At 35.0% G+C, this 13,799-nt stretch overlaps 1 protein-coding gene across 1 annotated transcript in view; it reads left to right on the plus strand.

The window, feature by feature from the left end:
* LOC114196665 (N-heparan sulfate sulfotransferase 4) overlaps positions 1-13,799 on the plus strand; it is a 256,389-nt gene that overhangs the window by 105,738 nt on the left and 136,852 nt on the right. The window contains exon 3 of the mRNA XM_028087396.2: positions 10,795-10,882. Coding sequence (XP_027943197.1) covers positions 10,795-10,882 — 88 coding nt within the window. The remainder of the gene's footprint in view (positions 1-10,794; positions 10,883-13,799) is intronic.

Below are 13,799 nucleotides of genomic sequence, written 5' to 3' on the forward strand. Positions count from 1 at the left end.
ATATATCAGTACCCAAAAATGTTAATGACTTATCTTTGTTCAAATCACTTGTAGCATATCAGTTGAATCATTATTGCACACAACTGTTTTCACCATTATCAGCTCTTCTTATTTACTGTTGCTTGCTCTGCCCTGATGGTAAACTAGTTTGACAGAATTCAATCTATGAATATAGCAATGGAAGTAAAGCAAAGTTTTCATTCTTTTAAATTATTAACAAAAAGACAGTAGTAAAGGTAAAATGTATGGTTTATAATTTCACGCCTGGTCTAAATGAAATTAAAAGTTTGGCCACTGGAAAGGTCATACAGACTTTAACCTGATAGTCATTACATTTAGGGTAAACAGAAATTGTGACTGAAGCCACATAGAAGAAGGGAAGAAACTATACCTTTCCTAAGAAAAAGTAGATAAAAACCTACAGACATCCTCAGATACTCAGCAATATTTCCCTTGTTCTTGTGAGACAGGAATGATGGATATTGACAATGTTTTTCTTTTTAGTATTGAATGAAATGGCTGTGGACATAAAATTTGAAATTAAAATCCTGAATAACTACCATCTACAGAATTCCCCTTTTATGGTTTCAGAGCATTTTTAGGAAAATTATTATAGGACCAACACATGGCTGCCAAGACTATGCCAAGCATCTCTGAAACCTGTCTTCCAGACTCTAAAAATGTGACACAGAGTTTAGGAGTTTCCAAGGTGCACTGACAAACGAAAGGGGAGTTGTATAAAACTGGGAATAGAAAGTATACTTTTTTGCGCTCAAGAAACATTGTGGAATTGTTACAACACAATATTTAATCAAATAATGATACAATATAGCTAATAAGTGAATATCTTAGCGATGAAAAGATCCCTAACCAGTATGTGAGCAGGAAGTATTTCTAAAGATGAAATTAGAAAAGTCAGTCACAATACCAGCCAACAATCATCGAGTACCTGTGTTGTATGAGTATTGCTGTAAGCCCACCCTGGACTCATACTGAGTGAAGAGAGAGGGTAGGGAATGAGAAATGGAAATTACAGCCATGAGCAAAGGAAGAAGCAGGAGTCCTAAGAAACAATGCCAATATTCGACCTTGATAAAGGAGATGGTTGCTTTGGAGGCCTTCATTTTTTTAAGGCCTAAACAATAAAATGATAATTATACTTAGAGATTTTTTCAATCTTTAAAGTAAAAAGTATTTTTGTTAATGAAACAACTTAACAGTTGCCTTTAATAATTTCTCAACAAGAATAAGATGCTCCAAGAAATAATATCATATTTATCAAAAGTGTAATTGTTATTTCTAAATTTTTCCACAATTTTGTAATATTAAGAAGTTGACCTGAAGTTGTTTAGGGATATCTTGTAGTAATGGAAAAATATTTCTTTCTTTAGATCACTTACAAAGAGCTAAGTTATGACATGATTAAATGCATGCAGAGAATCACATTTTATATAAAATCACAACTACTATATTCTGCAACTTGCATTGGACAGCAAACAGGATACTATAGCATGAATCCAGGAAACACTTCTACTTCCAAGGGATTAGCCATCCACTTAGTGTTTTTTCCTAAGACAGTATGTATCAAATTTGGGCAAGTGGAAATGTGTGCTCCTACCTAATAGTTCAGAGAAAAAGCTAAGGTAAATCATATACAAATTTTTTCCTACTAAAGAGCTCAGTACATTAATGTGAATTAAGAACTTCCCAAGAGGGTTATGATATAGTGTTACCCAAACATTTTGAACATGGAATTATGTTTCATAGAATTGTTAAATTTCACTGACCTAGTGAACCAGGGATCAGGGTTTGGAAAACACTCCTCTGTAATCAGGAACTCTGTTTCACTGGTTATCCCCTCATATAGTAAAATCATCCATGTCCAGGCTTCCACACTCCAGAGACCCCAAGGAAACTCTGAAGAGGGTGATTCTGCGTCTGTTTTGGAGCTTCCATGGCAGTACACAGCATTTCTACCAAGCTGGCTCCCCAAGATAGGAGTCAGGATTATGCAGAGTGATTCAGTTTACATTTTGAAAGTACCAACCAAGCACACAGAGAATTCGGACCAATTCAGTGCAGACCCTGACTGAGAATCCCCAGAAATATGTTGAATCTTAAACTTCTTTCTGCCCACCCTCACCCAATAAAGGTTTGACTTTGTGATTTTGCTTGTGTTGTGTGTACGTGTGTATGTTTCTCTCAGCTATCTGATTCCTGATTATTCCTGGAGCCATCTCTTAAATCATTGAGTTTACAATGGCCATTTTCATTCCACATCCCCAAACAAGTCCTAACATAAGGTAGCTCTATCTCAATATTACTCTATCTACTTAAATACTTTAGCTTAAGGAAAATAGACAGTCATTAAAAGCATGAAAGGCTTTCAAGGAAAACCATGAACAAACCATGAACTCTGAAGTTATATTTTTAACTTTTTATAACTCAAAAAAATTTGTAGGCCATGATAGAGACTTGGAGCAAAGCCTATAGGAGAAGTAAATTAAATAATATAATTAAAGACCAAGATTGGAGGTGAACTTTTAAAGGAGAATGCCAGTAGTTCAAATAATAAATGAATAAATATCAATTATGTATAATTTATACATAATGTGGGGCCCCTGGGTGGCTCAATTGGTTGAGTGTCTGCCTTCAGCTCAGGTCATGATCCCAGGGTCCTGGGGTCGAGTCCCTCATGGGGCTTCCTGCTCTGGGGGAGTCTGCTTCTCCTTCTGCTCCTCTCCCTCCTCCCCACTCATGCTCTCTCTCTCTCACTCTCTCTCTCTCGCTCTCTCTAAAATAAATAAATAAAATCTTTTTTAAAAATTTATACTTAAATGTATAAAACTATCTGTACAAATGTATAAATTATCTGAAGGACCTTATAGTTCATATTGGATTCAAATGTATTTAATTCAAAATCCCAATCAATTAGGTAGAACATGGAAAACATGGAAATAGAACAGAACCCACTCATAGTTTGAGATGATCTACACGGACTGAAAATGAGAATACAGCTGAAGAGAATTTGGGGCTGATAAGAACTGGGCAGTATTTTACCTTGCTTAAGGAAATTTTCTGATCCCAGGGAGATCAGAAAGCAGAAGCAGAAGTTCATCTCACATACCATCAGAATGAACTGAAGTAAAAATGGCTTAGAATTCCATGAACGCAAAGCTGCCCAGGACACTGCAGTAACAAAGTTTAGGGCACAAGAAAAATCCATTCACAACCCCTGGGAAAGGAATCAAAGTCACATGGACTGTTTTGCTGATGCAATCAAATAAAATTTACAGCACTGTAAATTCTCTTCAAATTTAATGATTTGTATAACCTTCATTGTGTTCTTTGATAATCAAGCAGAAAATGCAAACTCTTCACATACGTGACACGAGTTAATATTATTTTACAGGGTCAAACCAGTTTTCAAATTCTCTCTTCTCTTTGCCAGTATCTTTAATCAGCATCAATGTTTAACCTTCCAGTATGCAAAAAGCACTCCTTATGCTCTGAGGCTATTCCCCTTACCAATATATACATTCCTTGTGCAGTTAGTTCCTGAAGTTTACCCTCCACTTATGGATAACACAAGTTTAAAAGCAATGATGTTCTAGGACTTTAAGCTCTATCTTTCCTGTTAGGAGTGTTATAGATCTTTCAACAACACAGTCATCCTGTTGTGAGAAAGAATGTTTAGTGTAGCAGTGCAAGTATTGATTTTTCCCAACTCTTCCCCCATCTCATTGAATGTCAGAAATCTGAAACATTAATGAAATTACACTCCACCTCACTTCCCACATCAGTCCATCAACAATTACACTACTTCCTTCCCTCCATTCCCAGTACCCCCAGTAGAAACCATGTCTTTATTTTGTTCTTACTGAAACTTCTGCAAAAACCTCCTCAATGACTTTCCTGTTTTAGCTCCAGTTTTCCTACAATTCCTTCTCAGCAAGTAGTCAGAGGAATCAATTTAAAATGTAAAAATCGTATCTTATGTAAGATAAAGTAGAGTGTGCTGTGTTAAGATACCAGGGTTCTTCCTGACACTGAGCCTTATTCTTACTGCCCTGTTTCCCCAGAGTACACTCCTCCAGAGCCCTGATTTGGGCATGACTGGCCTCTTATTTTTCATGCCTCGACTAAATTGCTACTTTTTCAGAAAGGCTGCATAGAGCACGGTGCCTATCCTGCTGAAATGTAGGTACTCCGTGTTTGTTTTAATAATAGCATATACTATAACACTATTTTGCACCACTAATTACAATTTAAATTAAATAATTCTCTGATTGATTTTTCGTGTGTATCATCTGTGCGCCTAAACAGAACCTAAGTTCCACGAGAACAAGCTTATCAGTTTGTCAGACATTTTCCAACTCCATAACCTTATGTAGCTTATTTAGTCTCTCTGTGCCTTATATTCTTCATTTGTAGAGCAGGGTTAATTAGGGGATCACAGGGAGATTTAAAGAGATAATTCAAATAGAGTGCTTCTCAGAGTACCTAACACATAGTAAAAGCTCAATTATTATTAGCATTCTTCCCTGTGTCCTTAGTACCTAGAAGAGTGCCTGAAACATAGCAGGTGTTCAGTTAATATTGTTTCAGTGGATGGATGAATTAATAATGGCACAAGGACAAAGAGAGTCCAGAGGGTAAGTTTCATACCCCTGGTTTCCTGGAGGCTTGGGCAAGATTGAGAGATGGGAGTGCAACACTTAAGTGAAAGACGAGAGGGTAATTGCTCTGAAATGCAGAAGTGTTTTTCTACTCAGCAAGTTGTTCTTCAAATTGAGTGTGATTTCAGCAGCAGGATTCCCGAAACTTTCTCCCCACAAAAGGCCCCCACATTTCTTTAGTATTATTATTACATTCATTCATTCTTCCTTAGTTAACCCATCCATTCCAGAATCACAGCCAAACTGTTCAATATAAAAATACTGTGGAAGACTTGGTGTGTTGGTGTGATAGATTTCTTTCAATGTATAAATTATATCAGACAGTTTCCTCTCTGAGTGGTAGTAAGAGTTTATTTTTAAAAAGAGAGGGAGAGGGCGCCTGGGTGGCTCAGTTGGTTAAGCAGCTGCCCTCAGCTCAGGTCATGATCCCAGAGTCCTGGGATCAAGATCCACAGTGGGCGCCTTGCTCAGTGGGGAGCCTGCTTCTCCCTCTGCCTGCAGCTTCCTCTGCTTGTGCACTCTCTCTCTCTGACAAATAAATAAATAAAATCTTTAAAAAAGGAGAGAGAGGGAGAGTAGGTTTCTGAAAGAGTGAGGATTGCTTCTAAGTGGAAGGAGATGAACAAGAAGGGAGGCAGACTATCAAAGGCAAACTTTAAAAGCTTCATACTTTCACCCTGGGTCCGTCCTATTCATCTTCATTTGTACATTGACAAATAGTGTGCCCAAAAGTTCATGGAATCCTGAGTCATTTCATCCTGGGTGGCCACACAGACTTACTGTAGTGAGACCTGAAGTTATTAAGATTGGACCAAGTGTTAAGGCAAACATACTCAATTTTGGCCCTTTCCTTGTGTTATCTGGGTAGGCCATTTAAATTTTCCATGAAGCAATTTTATCCTCTTGGACAATAAGTATAGAGGTAATCCCTTCTGATTCCTACCTTGAGATCTTGTAAGATAAATAAGATACCATTTTTATGAATTCCTGTATATATTAAAAAAACTGTACAAGACAGTTAAAAGAACAAAAACTATCACCCTTATGTATTCAATTTGAAATTTTGAAAGTATAAGGCTATATCAATATATGTACATAATCATGCATTATTTAATTATGTATAATTTGGGAAAGGGTTAGTCTTATATTAAACTACCTGAATATCAGAGTGGATTAAAATTTATGTAATGTACTTTGAAATTAGATAAATAATGCATGAATTTAATATTTCCCAAAGTTCCTTGATGGTTATAATCCCCAATTTGAAGCTATAAGAATCATTATTAAAATTACAGTTTCCTAGGTTCCATTTTTTATAATCTAATTTAGAATTCCCAGAACATGGGTCTGGAAAAGTTATTTTATAAGCATTCTGGCAATTCATCTCTTATGGGTAACTTCAAAACAATTGCTTTTGGCCGTTTTTATAACCAACTGGGGTCTATGATAAAATACACGAGCCTGGACCCTATCATGTAAGACTAAATCAATAACTCTTCAAGTGGGCCCCCAGAATTCACAATATTAGCAGTCTCTTCTAGAAAATTTTATGAACAATAAAGTTTGAAAGCCATTTCTTTAACATTTTGCAGTAGGGTAAGTTGGACTTGCTTTATTAAATACTGAGGAACTCATTATAAGAACATTAAGTGAATGTAAGTAATATTTATTAAAAGAATGAATTATTGATTTTTCTTAAGTTATATATATTTATTCTCTTTAATATATAATCAAATAACTTAGTACATTCTTCCTAAATAATGCAAGGGAAAATATCAAAGCTGTTTATATTTTTTATGACATGTACTATCAAAGAAATAACAGAAATTTATTGTCCAAACATTAAATACATTTCATTTTACAGTTAGGTTCAAAAGTTAGTCAAACTTCCTCACAAATATTCAGATAAAAATAAACATATCTACAGCTACATGCTATTTCCTAAGCTTTACAACTTGAGTTTTATCTCTAATTGAGACATATTACTTCTACTTTATAAACAAGTTTTTCCAAAGTAAGTTTTCATTATATTTCACTTATTCATAATTTTGTATTTGTATTTTTCTTATCTAACATTTCGTCTGACATTTTGTGCTTTTCCTGTATTTCTATTCTTTATTTTTTTCTACATTTCTTTAATTTTTTGTGGTTTAACACTTTTTATTTTAAACTTATTTCTGATTTTTATTTTAAAAAATTAGACCTATTTTTTCACTCATTATTATTTGTGTCTTTTTTCCTCTACCATTGAAAGACCACGGAAATTTTTTTTCCCCGAATTTTGGAAATCAAAGAACATTTTTTTTATACCGAAGTAGACAGGCTTGGAACATTTTAGGATTTGCTTTTTTAATCCATTTGTTTTGTTTTGTTTTTACTTACCGAAATTGTCATTTTTACTCCCCACATTAATCAAGATTACATGTTGGGGGGCGCCTGGGTGGCTCAGATGGTTAAGTGTCTGCCTTCGGCTCAGGTCATGATCCCAGGGTCCTGGGATCGAGCCCTGCATTGGGCTCCCTGCTAGGCAGGGAGCCTGCTTCTCCCTCTGCCTCTGCCTCTCTCTCTCTCTCTCTGACTCTCATGAATAAATAAATAAAACATTTAAAAAAAAAAGATTACATGTTGGGAGAATATGACTAGACAACTTTCCATTGTTCTTTCAACAATGGAAAGGTCTGTCAAATTCTTCATAGAGTTAATTAACACCGGTGGGAAAAATATTCATCTGTCCTCACTTCTTTGAGCTTGTCTTACTAGGCAATCTATAATATAAGATTATAAAACATCCATGATATAAATGTGCTGGTGAAATGTAACATCCTATTCATTTGTTCTGATATCATTTAATGTATGGTCCTTGAACCATGTTTATCATTTTACTATCAGGAATATGTTACTAATAAAAATAAATGAAATTAATTCAATTGAATGCCTTCTACATATATCCAGCAATACAGAATACATAAAAATAAGTAAGGTTTGATTGACCTGAAGGCACTTATACACTAGGAGAAGTTAGATAAAAAGTGATGTAGTAAAGTGGAAAATAATGCAAGTCTTAAGAAAAATAATTTGGGAACTTACTTTGGGAGATGAGAGAACGAAATGGTTTGAGGCAAGAGGACAGCTTCATACAAAAAAGGTGGCATTTGGACAGAGCTTTATTTTTAAACAAATAACGCAACATATTTTAAGAAAAAAGAAAAAGAAGAAGATAGCAGGAGAGGAAGAATGAAGGGGAGTAAGTCAGAGGGGGAGACGAACCAGGAGAGATGATGGACTCTGAAAAACAAACTGAGGTTTCTGGAGGGGAGGAGGGTGGGGGGATGGGTTAGCCTGGTGATGGGTATTAAAGAGGGCACGTTCTGCATGGAGCACTGGGTGTTATGAACAAACAATGAATCATGGAACAGTACACCAAAACAAATTATGTAATATATGGTGATTAACATAACAATAAAAAAAGAAAAATAAAAAAAATATTTTATTTATTCATGAAAGACAGAGAGAGAGGCAGAGGGAGAAGGAGGCTCCCCGCTCCACTAGTCCCATGCGGGACTAGATCCCAGGGGGCCAGGATCATGACCTCAGTGGAAGGCAGATGCATAACTGACTGAGCCACCCAGGCACCAGAGCTTTGAAGAATGGATGGGTTTGGGGAATGTGATGGGGAGCAGCTGGAGGCTAGCTAGGCAAAGGGAACAGAGTGAACAAAGGCATGGAGAAATGTAGGCAATGAGGATAGTCCTTCAATTGCAATTGAAGAACTGACAGAAGGACAAGGTGATTTGGGGGAAATAGCAATGCATGTAGCTTAATTGGAAATGAGGAGGCACCAACAATACCTAGTTGGCTGGGAGACAATGACATATTGAGCGCTCATTAACAGCATTTATTGAGTTCCTACTGTGTGCCAGGCACTTAGCTAAGCACTTTGTATGCCTTATGCAATGTAATTCTCACAATAATAGTGTGAAACAGGTGTTAAGCATTATCCCATTTACAGATAAAAGAAAGGATTAGAGAAGTGAAATGACCAACAAGGCTAAGTCATTAATTGAACAGATTCCCTGACCCCAAGGGTGAAGTGCATTTACTGCCTTTGGGATGTTAGCATGATTTCAGAATATAAGGCAGAGTAGAGGAAGATAAAACTGAAGGATGGGAACAGGTTAGCAGACCACAGGGTTTTAAAAGCCCAAGAAAAAGACAATGAGGGAGTTCCTAAAGTGATGGCAAGGTGATTGAGGGAAAAATAGATTGTTTGAGGTTTATTTGATTGTCCCTAAGAAAACATCAAAAGTGTGGGCCCACTCCCTCTGTATAAATTAAAATCCTTTACTGCATCTCTCACAGCGTGCTCTAGAACTTATGAGCTGTAATTACACATTTGTTTGTTTGACTATTTAAAATCTCTCTCCCTTTCTAGGCATTGACATCCTAGAAAGGGACTATGCTTGTTATACTCAACCCTGTATGCAACTACAATACATACTTAGTGAATTTAAGAATGGACAGTGGAGAAATAAATGCAGAATAATGACTTCAAGAACTCAAAGCCAGAGAGTTGGAACGGGGCTGGGGTGATAAGGAATACAGGAGAAGGGAGAAATGTTTTTAAAAAACTCTTTCAGGATATGGGGGCCCAACGACTGTGCATTGAATAAAATGAGAAACCCAGAAGAAGGAACTAAGATAAAAAGATGCGTGATGTTTTCTATTTAAGGCTGTATTCCACAGGATTTACCAATATGCCCAACTAGTTCAATAGACTTTATTTTTACTCCAACATCTTTTTAACATTTAGTTGGTTCTTTCTGAGAACTTTAAAAATATATTTCATACAACTGACTTAAACTAATTTATTTTTTTCCCTTTTTCTATTTAATTCATAATATTTAAACCAAGATTGGCCAAGATTACACTCAATGTAACTAACTGGAACCTTGGATAAACACTGATTATATAGTTACCAACCTTTTAGTTATTCTCTTTTTTTTTAATTTAATTAAACTAATTTGTAGGAGTCCTCTTAATTCTGGGGGAGTAAATAGTTTTACAAATTTTTAAAGCAAATGCTTAGCCACTGTGACTAATACTCAAAAGAATTGTCTAAATTTCTGACTCTTTATTCACCTTAACATACAGATAGCAGTAACCAAAAATAGTTTGAAATGAGTTTCTCATTTTCATCAGAATAAAGTAAGTCCCCTTTAAAAATTTATTTAAAAACAGGAAAAGCATTCTAATCAATAAGCAAACTAAAAAACCCAAGGATATGAGAGTTCTGAATTATGTTACATATGTTGGTATAGGAACAATTGCAGTTGAAGGACTGGCAGAAAATTTACAGGACTAAGTCTGACTCTAAGATTACTATTTGTGTGTTCTTATCCTGTCTACAAATAAGAAATTAACATAGAATAATTTCAAATACAGAAAATAGGGACATTAAAAAAAAGAAAAAAAGGAAATAGGGACATTTTGCCACAGTTGGAAAATTTTTCTTTATGGAATTGGCTATGTATTTCCTATCTGTCCTGGCCTTATTCATATCTCAACATTTGCAATCAACACCCTTTAAATTATACATTTCTCTTTAGTTTGTATGGTAAAAACCCAAGCCTTAAACTCAATGATTATGCTTTAAAAAAAAAACGATAGGGAAGGAAGCACAGTTAAATAAATACTAAATTGCAACTCAAACAAATGTTACCTTTCTATTCCTTACCAACAAATGCAAGACTTCCCTACATTCAACAACTCTGAAAAATTTCCCCCAAGGAAAGAGTGTAATAATCTGAAATCAAGAAATGTCTCACATGGAAATGAAAAATGATTTCAGTGCTGTGTGGTTAGAGAATTGCCTCTCAGCAACTTATAATGTGCTTAGGACTTAACTGCTTCATAATTTGGTGAACTTCAATAAAAATAACAGTAGTAATTATAATACCCGAAATATGAATAGCAAATAACAGTACCCATCAAAAACCCAAAAAGCAAGAAAGCCCATATTATTTTGTTTCACTCATGCATACACATTTGAAAAAGAGGCATCCCAAAGCTTCATATTTATTTTTCTAAAATCATGTTAATTTCTTATTTATTTCAGGCATTACTAGAGACTCAAAATTTACTGCGCACTCAGGTTGCAAATTTTACCTTCAACCTTGGATTTTCAGGGAAGTTTTACCACACAGGTAAGGAGCTTTGTGTTCTCAGGCAGCTACATATAAATAGGAGCGAGGATTTTAAATGTTTCATAAGTAGGAGGAATAGAATATCCGGACTGATTATGGGAAAAACTTGGGTGCATTATATGAGTAGCCAAATCCAAAATCAATGAGCTTGTTTACTTTGGCAAATACTGTTAGAATCAAGGGCAAAGGAGGAAGACAATTGACTTTTTCAACTCAGTAAAAGAAACCATGATCATTGTTCTGTGACTATGCATCTTGTCTCTCAGCATAGGCCAAGTAGCAAGCAAAGTGATTGTGATGATGATGATGATGATGTTGATGATGGCAATGACATTCCAATAATAATAATAGTGGGCAGTGTTTTTAAAATGTCAGATACTCAAGGTGACAGACATTTTTCTATATATTATTCCTTTGGAAACATCTGGTGATCAGAGAGGAATTTTATAGCCTCAAAGAAAATTAATAGAGGGTGATCTTGCTTAATTTACTTTCTCTTGCAGGATTTTTCCCTAAAAATATTACAATTTGGCCCAACATGCATTAAAGCAATCATAATAAGGCTTGTATTTCTTTCCATCCCTATCCAGCCACAGTTGCACTTCTTTTTAGTGTCAGCTTCTCAACAAATTCTTAAAATGTGATTGGTGTTCATGCACTACTCTATGTTCTGATATTTCTCACCTCTTTAGCCATCTTCCCCTCCAAAATATGACTTTTATTTTATGGGTATCAGCATTCTAATATCTGGCACTCGAATGGAGAAAAATGTGCATAGAAGTGACTATCTTATAATGACAAAAATAACACAAAATGATGTTTTAGAGCCTGTATTAGGGCAATACCTACTATCTGCTCCTATTTCTGCATTTATGGTATAAATCAAATACTTTATGACTTTGCACTGTTGTTACTTCATAATATCCTAGTGAAAACGTTCCATGGGATTCTCTATGCATGTATGCATGTTATTGATATTTAAAATATCCCATGCAAAGGTAGTCTTTAATTATCATAAATGCAGTTCATTTACCCAAAGAAGCTTTTTAAATGTTTAACCAAGGAGGCTCAGCATGGTTTATTAGAATATTGAAGCAGTGATGTCTTATTGGCTTTTCTTTAATGCCTTTTCCCTCCTGCTTTGAAACATGTAAATCTGTTTCAAGTAATAGAAGGAAAATAGTAATTAGACCATTTGATAAATCAAATGATTGCATATTTTAAAAGGACATTTTGCAGAAAGAGATTTGGGTCATCGTATCTGCACAGGCAAAGTAATTCCAGCTTACAATTTTGAAAATAGACATGGTTTTTTAAATCTTCTTCAAAAGCCCCCTCAAGAAATGAGTTCAAGCCTAAGAAGCTCTGACTCTGAAGTTATAAAGCAGATAACTCCAAAAGCTATATCTACTCATGCAGGGGAAAAAAATTATGGGATTCTTTGGAGTTCACACACAAACAATACCATTTTGTCTTAAATAACCATATAGTGCAAGTAAAGCCATTCTTTTGGTTGAAATATATCTGGATAACTGCCTCAGCTCTTTTATTTGCTTTTCATATTCAGAACTATTAAAGTTGCCAGACATTCACAGAGTTAATGTTGATAGCAGGTTATAACACTTCTCATTTCTTCTTTATGATCCTGAACATGTACACAGTACACATCCACTAGGAAATGAACAACACACTAGTTAATATCACAGGGATAGTTGTTGGAGGCAGATACCAAAAAAAAAAAATCATTTTCATTTTATTTTTTAAGAAGACCTTATTGATTCTTTTGACTATGTTAGTACTAACCTAACAAAAATAATGGAAGAGATACTCTATTCTGTTATGCTGTGGTGATAGTACACTTTAGAGATCAAGCAATAGATATAAATTTGTAAATCCCAGAAGCTTACTTTCCTTCACATAGGATGAAATCTTTACTGACTTGATACTTTAAGTGTAGAATCATTGAAAGGCATCCATACTGTATTTCAAAGGTGCAATCATATTATATTGAGTACATACTATTTTACTCAGGGATGTCAAGTTTTCTCCTAGAGTGGAGTTAACATTGGTGATGTCCTCTCTAGGGAGGACATACTTCTATCTTATCTAGTTACATTCTTATGTGCAGGCTTAAGTATATGGAACAAAGTTTGCAAATCAGGGAAGTGCTTTCCTTATACTTGCACTCCACTGTGATATGTAACTATTAGAAGATGGCCTTGTCACAATGACTGTCTCAGCTCTCTCCCAGGATGTTCTGATTTCCCAGTGCATGAGGATGCTGATTGATGAGCCTCATTGTTTTGAAGACATTTAATCACGTATGCCCAGCGTAATAATGATAGATTCTTCATTTCTTAGACTGCTCCACTTATTTGTATTTGCCATGTATTCTTTCCTGTTTGGTTTCTCTGCCCTTCATATGCTAAAAACAATCTCACCCGAAAGGACATATCCCTAAGCTTTCCCTCGCAGTCAGCTACTCACAGGTGCCAAATTGAAAAAGGAAGGACATAATGTCGATTAAAAGGAAAAAAATAAAAGTGTGGAGTCTGAAATAAAATGTTTTAGTCTGAATGTGTAAAGCTTGGTTAGAATTGCACAATGAAAACTCAGAAAATGAACACATTATAGCGTTAAGATGTCTTCTAGGGATAAAGTGTTACAAATATTATTTTTGTAGGGCATAATTCCTAGTGACAATCATTGCCACTCTTTGTAATTAATAATAAATTGAATATGACTCAGTCAATTACTTCATGGATATTTACAAATTGTATTAATATTGTTTTTCATGAGAGTTCATTAGACAAAATATAGGCCCTTTATATAAAACTATTAACTTTTAAACATGAAATTTTTTTTTTAAAAAGTATTGCATTCATTTACCTTTGTTTGCTTTTTGTTTTTTATTTTC

This window comes from Eumetopias jubatus, unplaced genomic scaffold (assembly GCF_037043125.1).
Source record: "Eumetopias jubatus isolate StellerSeaLion01/CBP00866 unplaced genomic scaffold, mEumJub1_p1.0 scaffold_2, whole genome shotgun sequence".
Classification (NCBI taxonomy): domain Eukaryota; kingdom Metazoa; phylum Chordata; class Mammalia; order Carnivora; family Otariidae; genus Eumetopias; species Eumetopias jubatus.